This window comes from Mastomys coucha, unplaced genomic scaffold (genome assembly GCF_008632895.1).
Source record: "Mastomys coucha isolate ucsf_1 unplaced genomic scaffold, UCSF_Mcou_1 pScaffold5, whole genome shotgun sequence".
Taxonomy (NCBI): Eukaryota; Metazoa; Chordata; class Mammalia; order Rodentia; family Muridae; genus Mastomys; species Mastomys coucha.
In genome coordinates this window covers 70001672-70021079 of record NW_022196911.1, presented here as the reverse complement: position 1 = coordinate 70021079, position 19408 = coordinate 70001672, and the positions used below count along the sequence as shown (strand labels likewise).

The following is a 19408-nucleotide window of genomic DNA, read 5'->3' as shown; positions in this document are numbered from 1 at the left end:
TGTGTGTGTGTGTGTGTATGTGTGTGTGTGCGCGCGCATGTGCACATGTGCACATGTTTTATGTTGGGAGTGGGGACACAGGTATGGAGGGCAGAGACAATTTGGGAGTTGTTTCTCTTCTGGGGACGATCAAGCTTGTGTGTCAGCCTTTTTTTATTTTCTTTTTGTTTTTAATCTGTGGAGCCACTTCTGTGGTCCAGTAGTTACCTTTTAAACACCCTAAGTGAGTTTGATATATGGCCAGGATAATGAGACCTCAGAGCTGGGTTGGAGCAGTCTGGATTCTCTGTGCCCCTTTTTCTGGCTTTGGGGGTGCTTGCTCTATGTCTTAGCCATCTGTTTCCTCATCAGTAAAATGAGCAGTAGTTCTCAGTTGCCTTCTCTGGGATGAACGCTGTAATGGGGTAAGAAGACAAACCTCCAGCCACCACCTGCACTGTTTGTACTTAGGGTCCCAGTGGTTCCCCAGTCTAGGGCATCATCTTGCCAACTTGCTTCTGGGCCCTAGGAAGGCAGAGGGAAGGATGCAGGATTCCATGCCATCCAACCCACTAGAAGAGCATCACATGGGGCTTGTAGGTCATGCTCACATAGACATTCTGTGTTCTGGGAAGGAGGGAAGGGGGTAAGCTGGTCTTCTGCAACGTGTGGGACTCCTCATCTGTCTCAGTTCACATGGAACTGTTTCATTCAGGTATCTGTCACTGCGAGGGAAGACGTGCCTGCCTTTGGCCCCCCTCTGCCAAGCCCGCCTGTTTTCCAGAAGGTAAGAACCTGCACCAGAGTGTTAATCGTTGGAACGGGCTTGAGTGAAGACTGGGAGCATTGTGGGAAGATCCTGCTATAGCTTTGAGGGTACCTCCTTTCTGGATATCTCCCTACCTCATCCTTGGAGGTCAGTGTGGCCCTTGTTGGGAGTTTGATGCCAGGGTTGCCTTCCTGTTAGTAGGACTTTTATACCGTGCTCTAGACTCAGGAGCTAGCTTCAAGCATTGCCTCCAGTGACCAAGGTGCCATATGGAGGGTGGGTTTCCCAACTGCGGAGGCTGGCTTCCAAGCTGGTACATTAGCAGGCGGGTCTGGCCTTGCCTGGAAATAACCAGATACGAGGGGGGCTAATACAGGGGCTCTCCTGCCTTTTTGTCACTGTGGTTGGAGGTGTTTTATCTCCAGCAGAGGCTGGGAGAGTTCTGAGCCTCTCACCTGTTTCAGGGCACAGAATTCCGGGAGTTTCTGCTCACCAAGCTCACAAACGCAGAGAACGCTTGCTGCAAGTCGGACAAGTTCGCCAAGCTGGAGGTGAGAGGGCCACACTGAAAGTCTCCTCTGGGCTTGTTTACTCCGTCCCAAGCCCTCAGCTCTCTGTTGCTTTGGGAACTTTTTTTTTTTTCCTTAGTAGCAACTCCTCTAGACTCTAGGTCTCACCAGCCAATCACCAGGTTTTCTTTACTGAACATGTAGTATGCCCAGGTCTTGCTCTGTTACCAAGGATAAATGAGACATCACTTTTGCATTATGTAGTACCCAGGCTGGAAGAGGGGCCTTTACAGAAGAGAAGCAATGATTTATAATACAGTGTACTGGATTATACTATGAGCCATGATGGAGCCTGTGGGTAGTGACTGCTTCTGTTAGGGATGATGGAGGGTGTGTTCAAGGAAGGCTTCCTGAGCTGCTAAATCTTGATGCCTGATGAAGCTTTTGCATGAGGAGAGTCTGGAAGGTCATTCAAGACTCAGGGAACAGTCAAAGGCCAAACAGAATCAGACATTGTAGGGTAGGGGTGTGGCCTGATGGCAATCTCCTGTGGCTGGAAGACGGGGCTCAGCTGCAGATGGTAGCTATATTGAATGGAGCAGAACTGTGGCTTGCACGTGGTAGGTGCTATGAAGTTTTTAAATGGTGTTTGATTCACATGTTAGAGGCATCATTAGCCAGCAAGCATTAGAGAAAGAGGAGGAGGAGGAAGGAGAGGAGGAGGAGGAAGAAGAAGAAGAGGAGGAAGGGGAGGAGGAGGAAGAAGAGGAGGAAGAAAAGGAGGAGGAGGAAGAGGAGGAGGAAGAAGAGGAGGAGGAAGAGGAGGAGGAAGAAGAAGAGGAGGAGGAAGGGGAGGAGGAAGAAGAAGAAGAGGAGGAAGGGGAGGAGGAGGAAGAAGAGGAGGAAGAAAAGGAGGAGGAGGAAGAGGAGGAGGAAGAAGAGGAGGAGGAAGAGGAGGAGGAAGAGGAAGAGGTGAAGGGGAGGAGGGAGAGGAAGAGGAGGAAGAGGAGAGGTTGAAGGGGAGATAGAATAGGAACTCGCCAGTTAGAAATGATTAAGGAGTCTAAGAGGCCCAACAAATGTGAACCCTTCACAGGAGGTACTGGACTAAACTGCAGGTGTTTCCAACCAGAGGCCTGCAAGCCACATGTGTCCCAGTGTAGCCATGAGTGTGGTCCAAGCAAAAATCATAGGCCAGTAGGTGTGAAACATTATGAATTTTCCCCCTGGTAACTTGACTATGCAGTTCTTATAGATAACAGCATTGTGTCACAATGTCAGAAGGTTGGACATTCCTATAAGGTCAGGGCTCCTAGAAATAAGGGCAGGGAAAGTGGAATTGTGGGGTGTCTCAGGCTTTCAGCTCAAGCTTGGTGGTGACGGGAGGACAATTGAGAGAGGAGCTTTGTTACGACTGTGGCCTGCTGAAAGGGCCTGTCCAGTCTTTTGTGTCTGGAGCCCCCTAGAGGCTGCATGCATGTCCCTGGCTGCTACCTGGCTGTTACAGAGCAATGGGCAGAGGGGTTGTATATATAGATCTTGGTCTGAGATCTGGGGTGGGGGTCCCCAGGGTCAGCCTTGGAAGAGCTGGTATGGCAGTGAGAGTGAGAAGGGGGCAGGCCTGGAACAGTTGTGCTAACTGCGGCACTAGTGAGCACTAAGCTCATTCTCCTAAGTCCGCACTGTGGCCAGGGGCTGGTGACAGAATAGCAACACTTAGACCAGATGTCTGGAGCAGAGAAGAAAGTATGCATCTCTGCTGGTGGGGTCTGTACACCTGTCTTATACCACTCCTTTCTAGGACCGGACCCGGGCTGCTCTCCTGGACAACCTTCATGATGAACTCCACACACACACTCAGGTCATGCTAGGCATGGGCCCAGAGGAGGACAAGTTTGAGAACGGGGGCCATGGAGGATTCCTGGAGTCTTTTAAGGTATGGATTCAGGCTGAGTTTGGGTTGCTGTGGAAGAGGGCAAAGAAAATGGCTAAGTTGTTGGGGATCCAGCCCGAGAGCCCAAGGACCAGTCAGAGATAACAGGATGGGGTGGGACTTTTCAAAGGCCTGGGTATGAGATTGGAGCAGCCAGCATATTCCAGAGCATGGACTATCTCCATGCTTTCTCCTTTGGCCTGGACCCTCTTCAGCCCAAGAATCTTGTAAGCAGGTAAGTGAGTGAGCAGAGGAGAGGAGGCCATATGAACTAAGACCCTCACTGCTTCCATTGTCTCCCTCTGTGGCTGGGGAGCTCAGGGAGGAATGGTGGGGCTGAGGTCACAAGCCTTAGAGGTGTTCAGTACCTGGGTGGGGTGCTGCATGTTTCTTTCTTGCTAGCAAGAGCTGAGCCCGGTTGGGGGTGGATGGGTAGGTAGAGTTACAGGCAAATCTCTCCAGCTCTGAAAAATTAAGAGTTTTACCCAGAATGAGCTCCTCATCCCTAGAAGGACTCAGATGGAGCCTGAGTGACCACAGAACCAGTGAGGGGCAGAGGTGGCTTTGTTATCATGTCCTGTCTGTGAGCTTGTTGTTCCACACAACACTTATATTGGCATCCGATTTGATCCTGACTCCAGTCATGTACATTTGACTGGATAGTTATTTCTCAATATCCCCTTCAACACACAGGGGTGTGGATGAGTGCTGGAGGGCAGGCTACAAGAGGCCATGGGGTCTCAGGACCCTGCACTGCAGAGCTTCACACCTGGATTTACTGACTCTAAGCTTAAGTTTCTGCCAGGTTTCTCATTACAGAGAAATTCATAAACATGACGTTTTGAGATATTAGGATTGGGGTTACATGTGTTTTTAAAAGTCCCAGCTGCAAGGTACTAGGGAAGATCTTTAAAAGTCCCTAAGCTACAGTTTTCTTGTTAAGGATCCAGAGATAATAAATTGGACCTCTGTCACCGTGTTGTGAAAGTTCATTGGAATAATGCCCAGAGATTGCAGATCGCCTATGACATAGTAAATACCTTTAGCTGTTGCAATAGGGCACACATTAACTGTGCTGTATAGGTTACGTATAGTCTTAGACTTTCCAACCGCCATTAGAACTCTGTGTGGAAGGCTGGAATTGTGGATATAATAATTTTGGCATAATAGTTCACACTCAATTTTAGTAATTGTAAGTATAGTTTTACATGTGAGGAAACAAAGGCAGACACTAAATAATTTGTCTTAGGTCACCCTGGAGACAGAGTTGAGTTCAGGTCTCCCAAATTCTTCACAGCTATGTGATACTCCCTCCCAGTTTCTGACCATGAAGATTCCACCCATACTGACCAGGCCTGGGCAGGTCTGGGTCAGTTGTTCACTGCCCAGCTGGACAGCTGAGAACAGGCATAGCTCTGCTGGCCCTAGCTGGAACCAGCTGCTGAGATTCTCCCAGAGGGTGGGAGGGGCTGAGCTGCTTGTCCAGGCTGGTAGGAGATTCCAAGGCTTCTGGTGTCGTCTTGATAGAAGAGGCCGTGAAAGGGGAGAAGCCAAAGTTGGGGGAATCTAGATACAAGAGAGGAGTGTGGTGCTGGGTGTGGAGGAGCATGCCTGTATGGCCAACATTTGGGAAGCCAAGGCAGGAGCATGGTAAGTTCAAGGACAGCTTGGGCTACATTGTAAGATTCTTCTTTATTTTTGTTGGATTTTGAGAAAAGTAAAGACAGAAGGGAAAAGGAACGGAGAAGGAAGAGGGAGCCACAGTGGACAGATTGCCTCGCCAAGAGGAGGGTTCAACATGAGGCTAGGCAATAGGAAACAGGCTTGGGTGTAGGGAGGGTAGAAGAGCAGCCGCTCAGTGGCCTTCTGAGGCTCTGGGGGCTCTGCCCCACCTCATGTCACACCTATCAAAGTGTTCCACCTCCTACAGTAAATTAGTTTATACAGCATGATCAGAGCTGAGCTGCGGTTGACAAGCTAGCACGGTGCTGTACTTTGTAGACATTTTATAAACATTTGTTGCTTTGAGTCTTACATGTTTTCTTTTATACGTAGGAGCTATTTTTTTTTTAAGGTTTCAAATATTTATATAACATTGTACATAGGCTCTGGACATTCAGCCCAAGGGTCGGATGGATGAGGTAGCTCAGGAGCTTAAGATTGGTGGCAGATCTAAAGGATGGTGCTCAAGGCCAGTTTGCTCAGTCTCTTGGGTCTGTTAGGAGGAGTAGCAGTTGGTTTGTGTTTCACTTCAGGGTGTCTGAGGTATTCCTAGAGGGGATTTCAAGAGAGGGCATGCTGCAAGACTTTTTTATGACTGGCCTATGAGCCAGTATGACAGGGACTTGTTTTTAACTCTGTGGTTGAAGACAGACCCCATTTTTCCATTCAGATTTCATACTTGCCTTTGAAGTTGTGAAGTTGTGGGGATAGAAGAGGCCATCGGGGTCAGGCACACAGAGTGAGTCTCTGGAGCACTGACTGATGGCCATGGCCCCTGAGTGTCTCTTCCCCCAGGAGACTTTGGCTTCTCTTGTCAACCCCTTCAGTGTTGATTCAAATCTCCCATGTGGAGAGGCCTGGGCAAGGGGCAGGCCTGGCTCTGGCCCAGTTCAAGAGTCTGTCTCTAGTGCCTTGGGCAGGACTGTGGTGTTAGGATTACTGACATTTTTTTTTTTTTTGATTAATCCTAGACCTCTGTAGGATGTCTCCAGAATAAAGGATTATCTGCAGTGGTTCTAGAAAGAAAACACCTGGCTTGAAAGTTCTCTCATAGGCAGGCACTAGCTGAGGATGCTCAGAGATGAGCGCCACCCCACTCCCTGTCCCTTTTAGACTGGTCTTCCCTAGAGGGCCCCATCCCAGATGCAGACCTGCTGTGGCCTCTGTGGCCATAGGCTGTGTGTGCCCCATGGGGGTGGCTCATTCACACCTCACTTTAGTTCTGGCTTCACGAGAGATATACACCGGTTGCGTTGAGGACACCTAGACCTGCTTGTAAACCAAGCTGCTTGGAGGAGTCTCAGGACCTGCCAGGCCCACTGACATTTGGAAGTTTTCATTTTCCTATAGATGATAATCAGAAAATCTACACATTTCTAATGGAAAAGACACTTTTGCGGTGTTGGGTTGGATGAAAGATGTTTTTGTGGCTCATGGGGGTTCAAGGGGGTGGCTGTGGGGTAACTGTGGGGTGGCTGTGGGGTGGCTGTGGGATGGCTGTGGGGTGGCTGTGGCCATGCTCTTGAGAACCTTGCAGGTTCGTTGTTGTTGTTGTTTTCTAATGAAGGAGCTGTGTATCACTTCCTTTTGGAAGGTCCCTATCTCTAGACCATCTGTAATGAAGAAAAAAAGAAAAAAAAAAGACAGTTGATTTGTCCATGTGGTGTGGGTATAGCACATATGGAACCATGGTATGAGAAACACTGGACTGGCTTAAATCTCTACTGTCCTCATAATGTAGAGATAGGAATAAAAGACAGTGGGATAGAAGTGGAACCACAGGGAGCCTGGAGGCAGCAGGCTTTTCTCTCACTCTTTGAGGAACTGGTGTATTGGTTTCACCTGACCCCTAGTGGCAGGAGAGGTCAGCTGACATCTCTGGCAAAGTCTCTTTGGGGGTCCGGTAGCTACAGGCCAGCAGGACACCAGTAATGGTGGATGGAGGGGTCATGATGGGGCAGACACAGTCTCTAGCCTTTGATGTCTCTGCCACTCCTTTTGCTTGTGGAAGGGGAAGTCGTGGTACCAGGGATGGATTGTAAGCGTTACAGTGCAATGAAGGAGGAGAGGGGGGAAAGGGGGAGAGAGGGGGGGGGGAAGGAGGGAAGGAGAGAGAGAAGGAAAGAGAGAGAGAGAGGAATGGGGTGCTTAGGCCTTGGCCCAGCTCTGCTCAGCTCATGGGTTGGAGACACAGTCTTTAAATGAGCTACCAGCATGTTCCTTCTGGAGGAACAGAAGACCCTGACTGAAGCCGTCTTAGCAGGCAGAAGGTTAGTGGTATCTTTGTGTCAGAGGCCCTGCCTCTGTTACTTCCCGGAGTTTGGATGGGCGTTTCCACTCCCTGCCCCAACCAAACCCTGTGCTCATCTCCTTGATTTTTGTCTCTGACGAGTTTGTTAAAAGAACTCATAACACCCTCTTGTAAGGAGACCGTGGTGCTGGTGGATGGGCAGTGAGGTGACACCCCTGGGTGATGCGAAAGCAGTACATACATTCTTCGACCTTTACCTCACAACAGAGCTGGATGGAAGACAGCAGTGGGGTGGGCTGAGGGCTGGGGGGCCACAAGGACTGAGGGACATCAGTGGAATCAGAGGTGATTGACCAGGAGGATGGCAAGGGACAGTCATGGGAAATGATAGAAAAGGCCAGCACAAAACCAAAAGTTAGAAATGCAGGTGAGATTCCCACTCTGCACATAGGACTTTCTGAGGGTCAGGGCACCCACTGCTGGAATGAGCTGGAATGGAGGCTTTGAGCAGGGGTCAGGTAAGCTCTGCCAAGTGCAAGTCCCCAAACCTCCTGAAGCTAACACAAAGGCTTCCATGACCACCCTTCCCACTGCCTTCCTCATGTCATCACTACCCCTTCCCCTCCCCCTGTTTGTTCTTTACCTGCCCTCCTCCCATTTTTCTGATTCTGTTGCCTAGATTGACAGGGCCAGCACTTCCATTCTCCCTCTTCCTGTATCAGTTGCCCATTGGACTGTAATGTGAAATTATTTAGACATCACTGGACAGTTTTATTCAAATCAAGCATTGTTTTGGGTCTTAGCGATGACCATCACTTGTCTTTCACACTAAGACTGGGCAGGAGACCTGACCTGAGTGGGCAGATGTCATCCCAGGGGTTGGACACACACTGTCTCATTTCATCCTGTGACAGCTCCTCCTGCCAGGGACCGTGGAGGGAACCAGGGCTCCACCCTTCCTGGTGCCAAGAGCAGGAGATCAGGTGACTGACAACCTGCCCAGCCCTAGAATTCTGTCAGTTCATTGGCTCCTCAGATTCTTTCTGTTGACTCTGACAGTGGTACATGGGCATCTGAAGGTACTGTCCTCCCTGACATCAGTCTTTGACATTTTTATGTGCGTCAGATCCCCAAACCTCTTGCTTTTCCATTATCCTTAATTCATCAGCCAGTGAATTGCTCCATATCTTGGCTTTCATGTCTATCCCATCTCCACCTCCCTCTCCTTCTCCCACCTCTCCCTCCCTCTTCCTGCATCTCCCCTCCTCTCCCCTTTCCTCCCCCTATCCTGTCATCCCCTCCTCTCCCTCTACCCTCCCTTACCTCTTCCCTTCCTCCTCACTTTTCTTTTGGAGATAGGGTCTCACTATACAGCCCAGGCTAACCTTGACTTCTCAACTCTTCCAAATTGTATGGATTGCAGGCACACATTCCCATATCCAGCTCTGTGTTTTCAATCTTGGGGTCTGGGATCCTATATTTGGGTCCCAGCTCTATCTCTTAGTGGTGTGTGACAGCTATTTGCCGCTTGAGAGATTTTCTATTCTCTCTATTCCTCAGCCTTGTGAGGATTCATCAGATCATGTGTGCGAAGCTCTTTAGACTGGGCATGTTGCACAGGGCTTGTTATTCATACTTGGATCCTTTCTAAGCATGAGAGACTGAGGACTAGATTAGAACACAAATGAAGAGTCTGAGGTGTTGGTGACACTGGTGGTGACAGGCCAGAGGAAGAAGCATATAAAGATGCTGGCATTTACAAAGCATTTGTGTCATATAAGGAGCCTTTCTTTCCATTCAAGCACATATTCCTCAGGTTTTAAAGAGTCCAGGAAGTCTACGATGCTTGGTAGAATGAATCAAATATGCTGGCTCTTGCAGCCGTGTCCCAGGAACACTGTTGCTAGGCAACTCTTCTGTGGTTCCGAGAGGGGAGAGGTGACATCCCTCATGGGGCATCTTTGATTCAGACAATAGAGGCTACATGATGTTGATTTGAGTCCTACATCTCATTGATGGCTTGTCTTGAGGGCTGTGACATCTACCAGCAGCCATTCTGAGTCTCTGTCACCTGTCAGGAATGGCAGGCAGGATGAGGCCTTTCACCATGCCAAGGTCTCAGAGGTGTCCCTGGGGTCCTGAAGAACAGTATTTGTGCTGATGTACGTGGAAGCTCTTCCTGGATGTCTCAAGGGAAGCAAGGGGCTTTGCTCTTCTCCAGAGACATTCTTTAGGGGTATATACCGTCTTAAGGGCACGGGCTTCAGCTTAGTCCATATCTGATGGCTGGTGCCAAGTTCTGAGACTACCCTCTCTTGACGGGCTCACACTATGGTGAGGGAAAATCTGCTAATTACTGTAGCAAGAAATCCAGGTGACTCTGGCACAGTTTGGTCAAAGCATGTGTGTGCTTTTCCTTTTCTCCCCATGTGGTCCTGGCCTCTCCAGCTTTGTCAACAGGTTTGTCCTCCCATATGGCTCCAGTGCTTTCAGATGCTCTCCCCAAAGCCATCAGCAGACATCCCTCCAGCTTCTCTAGTAAGGGATAAGTTAAATGAGTGCTTTAGACTGAGTCTGAGTACTTTGTATCCCAGGGAGGAGGAAGAAGAGGAGGAGGGAGAGGAGGAGGAGAAGGAGGAGGAGGAGGAGAAAAAAGAGGAAGAGGAGGAGGAGGAGAAGGAGGAGAAGGAGGAGGAGGAAGAGACATTGGAATGCATATTGGTCCTGCCAGCAAGAGATCTGCTAGTTGGAGTTTGGTGCCTGTACTTGAGCCACTAATAGTATAGGTGTCCAGGAGCCTTTGCTCTTTAGGCCCCCGAACAATTGACACAAATAGACCATCGTCACAGACACCAGGTCTTGCGTTATTAGCCTCCTCTTAGAAGTATGTTTTGGGCACTCTTGGATGCATTGCCTCTTTGGCCTCAGTACTGCAGTTCTAGTTCCTGGTGTGGTGCTAGGTACACAGGAAACACACGGTGCTTAGTATCAACATCAAGAGAAGTTACACTTGTGATGCGCTGGCCTCTCTTTTAAGAGCTTTATAGGTTCTCATGGCTATTCCTTGTGTAGACACACCCTATCCCATTGCACGTAAGTCTCAGAGAAGCTAAGCAACCTGCAGGGTTCCCAGCTAATGAGGTACAGTAGGGAGCCCAGGCATGACTCCTGGCAGCAGCGGCCTAACACTTTTGTGCTTTTGACCACTAAGTTGTGTTGACTGGCCATCTTATTGAGAAACTAGATAGTTGAGCAGAGGGCAATGATAGAAGGGCTTGGGGTTCCTGGAGAACACCTCTGAAATGTACCTACACTTCAAACACCATGGAAGCAAACCAGAGTGTTATCCCAGAGGAGCTAGGATCCTGGAGCACTTTGTTGGCTGGAAGTCCTGCCGTAGTGGGAGCTGAGTTCCGAGCATCATAAACACTCCTCTTTGGTCCTGTGCAGAGTAGTGTTGCACTCTAGGGAAGTCTGGGGAGGGATTGTCACTCCAGGTCCAGCTCTTCTAGGGGTCCAGTCACTGTTCTATGGCTCAGTTATTCTCATTTTCTCAGGCACCATGACAGACCTGACTGTCCTGGTGGTCATTGGCCAGACACTTAACAGCTGGCCAGTACCCACCCAACCTGCCCCACACTTTGCTTTTTGTGAACACAAGGTTTCGCACCCACAGCAGTTCCTTTGTGTGTCCAGTCTGAGCCCATATCTCTTTGAATAGCCAAGTGGATCTGTAGTGTTGATCTGGAAAGTATAACTTCAGCTCTCCAAGTCCGAGGGATGGCAAGTTGCAGCTTTGGAGCAGAGATGAGCAGGGACTTGTTCCAGGGTTTTATATCAAGGGTGACTGTAGCTGCACCAGTCACACCTGTGGTCACAGTGGGAGAGCAGTCCAGTTCACACTTAGGAGAGGAAGCTTAGATTTGTGAACACAGAGCTGATGACGTGTGATTGATGTAGATTTGTGGTAGAGCTCTCGTTCAGCATCAAGGAGATCTTAGGTCCATTCCTTAGTGGTACACACACACACACACACACACACACACACACACACACATCAAAATAAAAAGGAGTTAGTGTTCAGCACTTGTGTTTAGCCACCCCCCCCATCCTTTGTGGAATGGGTGACATTCATTTTACAGACAATGAAGCCATAACTCAGAGAGGTAGAGTTGCCCACTGGACAGTGTCACCGAGGTTTGCCGAGCTGCAGGACTTGCCTCCCCTCCCATGAGACGAGGAGGATAACAGGTTGGCCCACCTTGCAGCACTGAGCCCTCAGACCCTGCCTTGACAGAATTTAGAGATCTCAGTCGACACCAATCACTGAGGCTTCTGTAACCGAGTGTACGTTCATTGCTAGTGTGTGCCCATGTGTGTACACTCGAGCCCAGGGCAGAGTGTACCATCCAGCGGGCCCAGGTTCTGACTCTCGGACCCTCGTCACTCCGTACCCTTTACAGAGAGCTATCCGCGTGCGCAGCCATTCCATGGAGACCATGGTGGGTAGCCAGAGGAAGCTGCATGGCGGGAACCTTCCTGGCAGCCTCAGCGGGGGCATTGTCCACAACAGCATGGAGGTCACCAAGACCACCTTCTCGGTGAGTGTTTTGGACACTGGGCCAGCATGCGGGGAAAGAGGAGGAGGGAGGAAGGGTGCGCCCCGCTCCAGGTTTGGGTTAGGCAACTTTAGCAGGGCAGGCTGGTTGATGGGCTGGGGAACACTGAAGCTGCTGAGGACGTGAGCCAACCTCTGCTTGATGACAGCCGTTGGTCCTGTGTGTGGTACTTCTATGCCAGGTTGCCCCTGGGGTTGGTTTGTACCATGAATTGTTCTCTGAGTTTTCTTAAGAACTGAGCTTGGGACTCATGAGGGAGACCCTAATTATTGATGACAACAGTGGCCGCACCAGCTTGCTCTGCACCAGGCACTGGGCTGGTGATTGATACCCGAGATCCTACCTGATCCCTGTCACAGTTGTCTGCATAGACACAGGAGCACTCTCTGTTCCATATTTTAGGAAAAGGAGGCTCAGAGAGGTTAGGTAACGGACTAAGAGTTACCCAGCTAAGATGAAGATCTGGGGTTTGAATAGAACCTCCTGATAGAAAACTTAGCCTCTTCATCACTAATGTGTTCTTGGGAAGAGCCAGTCTTATGGGTCTGTGAGCTCGGGCATCTTGACTCTCACAAGGGCAGGGGAGGGAACCACATAGCCAGCCATTAATAAGGCAAGTGGCTTTTGATTTATAGGGAGTGGAATTTTATTTGAAAAAAAAAATCAAGTAACAGAATAGATTCATCAAGATGTTGACTTCAATTATAAATGGCCTTTTGAGCAATGGCTTGATTTACCTAATATTTTCACATATATCATCTTGTTTCTCCTAGAAGGTCATGTTAGTGGCAGAGGATGAGGAAACTGAGGCCCAGAGAGTCTGACCATTCTTTCAGAGTGGCATAGCACATGAAGGGCCCTAAAGCTGGGTTAGAAACCTAGCAGGCTCCAGGCTTCCATGCCTCCTCGCTCAGACCTTTAGCATTGTGTCCCCCTCCTTCCTGGAGACTGGAGACTGCCCATCAGTGCATGCGGACTCAGCTCAGCTGCTCTCATTTGGTCTGATGCTGCAACTCCTGCCTGGGTCCATTTATTCACAAGCATTGATGGAGACTCAGGAACCCTGGGTCCTTATTGCTAGCTGACCTTGACACATCCCTATTTCCTGGTTCTCAGCTTTCTAATTAGTGAGGTGAAAGGTTGAAGCTGGACCATCCAGGGGACCTCTAGATGTTTCAATCTGTGATCTAAGTCATCCCATCCAGCTCAGCATCTGGTCCCACTATGGTGATCCTTCAAGAGCTCTAGGCTCTGCTGGACCATTACCTGCTGGCACAGGCTTGGTTTAAGAGCAGGAAAGAGGCCGTGAGTGGCTCAAGTGCTGGGGTCTGAACTCTTTGCTGTTTTCCCCGGCCTCATAAGACAAGGAGTCATGTGAAGATCAGAGAAGGGGTGGGAGGGACTGGGTGGGCAGATGCACTCACTGTGGCGGTTTTATCGGCAGCCTCCAGTGGCCGCAGCAACCGCGAAGAACCAGTCACGGAGCCCCATCAAGCGGCGGTCAGGACTCTTCCCCCGCCTGCACTCAGGCTCTGAAGGCCAGGGGGACAGCCGGACACGATGGTAACTGTCAGAGCTTGGACGCCAGCCCAGCTGTGGGGCCTGTCAGCTCTCTTCTCCTTGATAGCTGTCAGGTACCCAGGCATAGTGTCAGGCTTCCCTTGAACCCTGGCCTTACTTCAGGCACCTACACGTCCTGTTCCTTGTGTTTAGGAGAGGTGCCCTGACTGGGCAGTGATCAGAGTTTCTGATGCAAAGAAACTGAATAGATTTCTATGACTGCTCTGAGAAAGTGTGCAGAGCCCCAGTATACTCAGACAAGTAGACGGTCTCCTGGCAAGGACAGCTGGAAAGGAAGAGACAGGAGAGAGTGCATGGTGTGTGTGTGTGTGTGTGTGTGTGTGTGTGTGTGTGTGTGTGTGTGTGTATGGGTCTCCAAATCCAGGAGGAAAGAAATTCCTGTGTTTGTCATGGAGGGAAGTTATTGTAGTGACCCAACCCTGTGGTTTGATGGTCAGGAGGTCACTAGCAACCTCGCTAAAGTGCATGGAGGGATGGGAAGGTAGCTCAGTGAGTAATGTTACTGGTCAAGTATGAGAACTTGGGTTTGGATCCCTAGTATCCTTATAAAAAGCCAGGTGTGGTGACAGGAGGGTCCCTGGGGCTTGCCGGTTAATCAGTGAGTTCGAGGATCAGCGAGTGACTGTCCTAGAAAATGAGGAGGAAAGCTGTGGAGGGCACACCTCCTGTTGACTTCTGACCTCTACGGGCACAGGCAGTTAAAAGCACCTGTACACACATGCACATGCGTATGCCCCCCTCCTCGGCCCCTCCTCCACATGCACAGAGAATTTATATAGGCCAGGACCACCTCTAGGGTGCCTATGATTGTAAAGGTAAATAGTAAGTGTTATGGAGGATGTGGGGATACTGGCACATTTGACATTGTTGGTGGGGATGGGAGATAGTGCACCCGCTCTGAAACCAGTGTGGCATCCCTCCAAGGGCTAAACATATAGTTCCCACCAGACCCCGAAATCACACCCGTAGGTGTGTATGTATAGAGACCATGAGAACTGAAAGCAGTTGTCCACAACAACACCAACACATACTTATTAATTGCAGCATTATTCATGGTAGCTTGAAGTAGGAACAATCGAAGGGGCTGTCTTCCAATGACTAGATAAGCAAGATGAACTAAGTATACCCACAAAATGTACATATAACAAGCGTTGATGCAGGCCACAGCCTGGGCAGACTTTGAAAATGTTAAGCTAGTGGGATCCAAATGTGAAGACCGTGTATGCTGTCAAGTTCCACTTTTATGGAATGTCCAGACGAGGCAGAGTTCATAGAGACAGAAATAAATAGGTTAGGGGTGGGGGTGGGCAGTGATTGCAGATGAGCCAGAGTCTTTTTTTTTTTAAAGGCCTTAAAATGTTCTAAAATTAGATTGTGGTGATGGCTGCATAATTCCATGAACATTTAAAAAAATGTGACATGTGTATTATGCCTCATTAATGCTGCTATTATAAAAAGTGCACTGAAGGGCTGGAGAGATGACTCAGCAGTTAAGAGCACTGGCTGCTCTTGCAGAGGACCATGGTTCAGTTCCTAGCATCCACACAGAGGCTCACAACCATTTGTAATTCTAGTTCCAGGGGATCCAATGTTTTCTACAACCCCGTGAGTACACGAGGCAATCATGCGATGCACATATACACATGCAGGCAAACACACCTAGACAATAAATAAGTAAACAAACAAGGCTTAAAGAGAAAAAGAGATCAGTAATCCTGGGGCTCAAACACTAAGGAAGAAACAAGTGAATTGAGGACAGAGTTGTCCTGCTCCCAGAGTGTGGTGTGGGGTAAACTGTGATCTTTACTGGATGGCAGGAGAAGGAGGCTCTTAGATCCTTGGGCTTAGGGTATCCCTTCACTCCCCAGCACCCAGGGATGCTTGTCACATGTAGTGTGTTCTCAAGAGTCGTTACAACATGTGTCTCCCCCCCTACACTCCCCTCCCCCGCGCCCTGAACCTCTCAGGAATCCATGGGTCCTGGGCCATCAAACCAGGACCTCTGTTTGGTGGCCTTGGACTGTCATCATGAATTCAGATTGGCCTTTATTGTATTGTAGTGAGCAGAAGCTTCTACTGTCTTCTGTAATCTCAGAGGCTAAGGCAGGGAGGGAAGAGGCCACTCCCCTCCGTGGACTGGCCCCAGCAGCCTGAGCTCTGACTGGGGCCAAGGGTGGACAGGGGTGGGAACCTGGCCTCCAGCTTCATTTCTTTTTATTCTCCTTCCCTAGTGACAGTGCCTCCAGCACCCCTAAGACCCCAGATGGTGGACACTCTTCTCAGGAGATAAAGTCTGAGACTTCGTCAAATCCCAGCTCTCCAGAAATCTGTCCCAACAAAGAGAAGTAAGGGAGTTGGGTTTTGGGAAAGGCTGGTTATAGGCACTTAAGAGTGTTGGCTCTTGTGCTCTGCCTCCAGGCAGGCTGGAGGGGCAGTTCTTGCCTTTGGAAGTCTCTGGAACACAAAGACCATGGGGCAGAGGCTGGGGAGTCGCTGTGGGCAAGCTCAGTTCTCTGGTGGACCTCCTCATTCTCCATCTGCCTTGCCTCCCATTCTTTGCAGGCCCTTCATCAAGTTGAAGGAGAACGGCCGTGCCAACATCTCCCGCTCCTCCTCCAGCACCAGCAGCTTCAGCAGCACGGCAGGGGAGGGTGAGGCCATGGAGGAGTGTGACAGTGGGGTAAGTGAATCTCAGTCAATCAGAACAGCACTCTGGGGCTGTCTTCGTCAGGGTTTGTTCCCACGCAAACATCATGACCAAGAAGCAAGTTGGGGAGGGAAGGATTTATTCAGTTTATACTTCTACACTGCTGTTCATCACCAAAGGAAGTCAGGACTGGAACTGAAGCAGGATCTGAGGCAGAGGCCACGGAGGGATGTTACTTACTGGCTTGCTTCCCCTGGGTTGCTCAGCTTGCTTTCTTATAGAACCCAAGACTTCCAGCCCAGGGGTAGCACTACCCACAGTGAGCCCTCCCACCCTCGATCACCAATTGAAAAAATGCCTTACAGCTGGATCTCATGGAGGCATTTCGTCAAGGGAGGCTCCTTTCTCTGTGATAACTCCAGCTTGTGTCAAGTTGATGCACAAAACCAGCCAGTACAGGGGCCTAGTGGGTTACACTCTGCTTTAAAAGAATACCATGGAGAAGGAGTGGCCTATGCAGCCGTTGCTACCAAATAAGAGCAGTGGGGTGGGGGGCTCTGTTTCAGCAGAGTGCTTAGGAGCAGCGGTGGAGGTTGCTTATGTCAGGGGGACACCAACTGGAAAGGAAAGAGGTCAAGGAAAGGCTGCAGTCATAGCTGAGGCGGAAGTGCCACGGAGGGTTGGAGGCAGTGGCTTTCGAGATCCATCTCAGGACAGCTGTGGTGCTGCTGTGTATACACTGGCTATGCTCACCCAGTTTCTCTCCTCAGAGCAGCCAGCCATCCACAACCTCGCCCTTCAAGCAGGAGGTGTTTGCCTACAGCCCGTCCCCGAGCAGCGAGAGCCCCAGCCTGGGGGCCACCGCCACACCCATCATCATGAGCCGGAGTCCCACAGGTCAGTAGCATGTGAGGATCTGCATGATGTAGTTAGGAGGGCAGAGCTGTGTCCTGACTGCTGTCCTAAGGGCATGCACCCCAGGGATGCTTGACAAGCCAACTTCTCCAACTTTTCCTTTTCTAAACTGATTGGGACTCCACCTCTACCAGGGTACTCCATCTTCCTATCATCTTCTTATCGTCATATATATGGGGAAACTGAGGCTCAGAGGATTGGATGATTTCACGATAATCCCATGGTGGAGAAGTTAAGATCGAGTGATTAGAAGGCTATACGCTCTGCTCACCTCTTGCCCTCCCCTGTCACCACCAAGGGCCAGTGCTACAGTGGTGATTCTGAGCACCTGGCAGTGAGAGGAAATGGCAGTGGAGGGGACTGGAAGAATGAGAGACTGTGTTCTGGGTGTGTGTGAGGTTCAATGCAGCAGGGTCATGGGGACATGAGAAAAGACAGGGATTATGGGGACCATGAGTGGGTCTTCAGAAGGCCTGGGGAGGACTCGGGCATTGTTGGTAAAAGCCACTGAAGGTTCTGGAAGAGCCGGCTGGCAAGAGCCATTTGGCAGCTGCATGCCAAAAGGATTGGTGGGAGCTGGGGAGGAGGCTCCAGCAGAGGCACAGTGGGCACCTAGGAGAGTCATGGTCATGGCAGAGCATGTTCGGGTATAGAACTTACAGCGTTGGAAGCACAGGCTTAGGGAGGGTATGGGGCCTGGGTCTTTCCGGTTTCTGAGATCCCTACAGTTGAGCTGAGGAGGAAATACCAGGTTGGAGGAGTTTTTCACCCAGGTCGGCACTGTGGGGGAAGGGTGAGCAGTCTCAGGCTGTAAACAGACAGGAAGAGGAAGGACAGTTGCTAGGTTTTGCACACACTGATCAGTCATTTGTAAACACTCATACGTACATGCACTGTCAGTTTTCACACTCTGACCAGAGGAGGCCAAAGCCTCACCATGGTAGGGGAGGCTTTGCCATTTTCATGGTCTAGGGCATTGGGTCCTTGACATAGCTGTCTGGGTCAACAAAACACATTCTCTCAGGACTTCCAAGGCTCCCTAGAAAGATTTGATGAGCATACACTGTAAAAATCATACAACCGTTAACCTAAATGTGTCTTGTGGGATTGGAATAAAACATTAGTGTGACCAACCAGTTCTCTGCCAGGGGTACCTCAGGGGACTTCGGCAATATCTATTGTTATTTTTGGGTTTCACAATGGCTGGAGTGGGGGTGCTGGTCTACTGGTTATCACTCCGTAGAGACCAAATGATGTCAAAAGGAGGAGGATGTTACGAGATATAGCAGAGGCCAGGGTAAAAGCAAATGGCCCTTTGTGGAGGGCTTTCTAGTTAATGAGCAGTTCACAGCTCCATCTCCTGTGGTCAGACAGCTCTCAGGTCGGACTCTAACCTCAGCTGGGGTACTGTCTGGCTCATCTCCCAACCCTCAGTTTCCCTGTTTGTAAAATGGAGTAGCCCTACACATTTACTGACTTAAGAAAAATGTTTAGTTAAATATTGATGGATAGAATCTATCACTAAACTGTGTCCTTTGTGGCACTAAATGGATATCAAAAGGGATGAGTACCAGCCTGCTCTCTTGGACAAAGTCTGAGTGAATGGAGGTTTGGGGTGTGTCTGCAGCTAACTGGTTTAAGGTCACTCAGGACAGGAGGAAATGTGGAACAGGTGTGGAATCTTTCCCAATGCTAACTACGCCCCTAGCTGATGCATCTCCCCACCCCCTGACTGTATTTAACCCTGGTTTCCTGCTTTTGACCCCCTAGCCCCATGTAACATGGACATGGAGTTCTAGAAACCTGTCTCTAGCTGTTCCAGTGAGTGTGGGGAAAGGCAGGCTGAGAGGAGAGGGCTGGCCCAGAAGTCTTCTGTAATTGCAGGTGCCTGGTCATTGCCTAGTCATACTTGGGCTTCTGGGGATACAAAGGGAATCATCATCAGGGTACTTAGAGAGGGTCTATTGGCATGTGTGTGTACATGTATTTACCAACATTACCAACTGAAACACAGTTTGAAAATAACAACTAAATATTCAGTATATTTTGCTGTGGGCCCTCTGTCTATAAGATTCTCATTGGACAATTTCAGTGATATTTAACTCTGGTGCCTATAACCAGTACAAGGCTGCAGATGACAGTCAAATCTGGTTGCCTTGTGGGTGTTGATGGATATTATTGCCTACATTGACATTTTACACTAGAAAGACAGCATTTGTTTGTCAGCAATACAAACAATCTCTTTGCTGAATTTGGTAGTAGTTTTCTAACACTGGTGAGCAGGTGGCTCCCTTGATGGTCTTTACAATGTTGTGGTGGTGGGTACAACCTGCTTTCAAGTTTAGCTCATTTATTATTACTTTCTATTAGTTTCTTTTTTAAAAAAAGATTTGTTTATTTAATATGTATACAGTGTTCTGCCTAGATGTATGTTTGCACACCAGAAGAGGACACTGGATCTTTTTTTTTTTTTTGTCATTTTG

General features: G+C 49.5%; 1 protein-coding gene across 7 annotated transcripts in view; it reads left to right on the top strand.

The window, feature by feature from the left end:
- The window catches only part of Rap1gap2 (RAP1 GTPase activating protein 2), a 211779-nt gene that overhangs the window by 183201 nt on the left and 9170 nt on the right, over positions 1 to 19408 (top strand). For all 7 annotated transcript variants that reach the window (XM_031350657.1, XM_031350660.1, XM_031350655.1 and 4 more), the window contains 8 exons: positions 695 to 766; positions 1213 to 1299; positions 3059 to 3193; positions 11627 to 11764; positions 13227 to 13345; positions 15595 to 15708; positions 15926 to 16043; positions 16781 to 16907. In XM_031350657.1, the coding sequence (XP_031206517.1) occupies positions 695 to 766; positions 1213 to 1299; positions 3059 to 3193; positions 11627 to 11764; positions 13227 to 13345; positions 15595 to 15708; positions 15926 to 16043; positions 16781 to 16907 (910 nt within the window). The remainder of the gene's footprint in view (positions 1 to 694; positions 767 to 1212; positions 1300 to 3058; positions 3194 to 11626; positions 11765 to 13226; positions 13346 to 15594; positions 15709 to 15925; positions 16044 to 16780; positions 16908 to 19408) is intronic.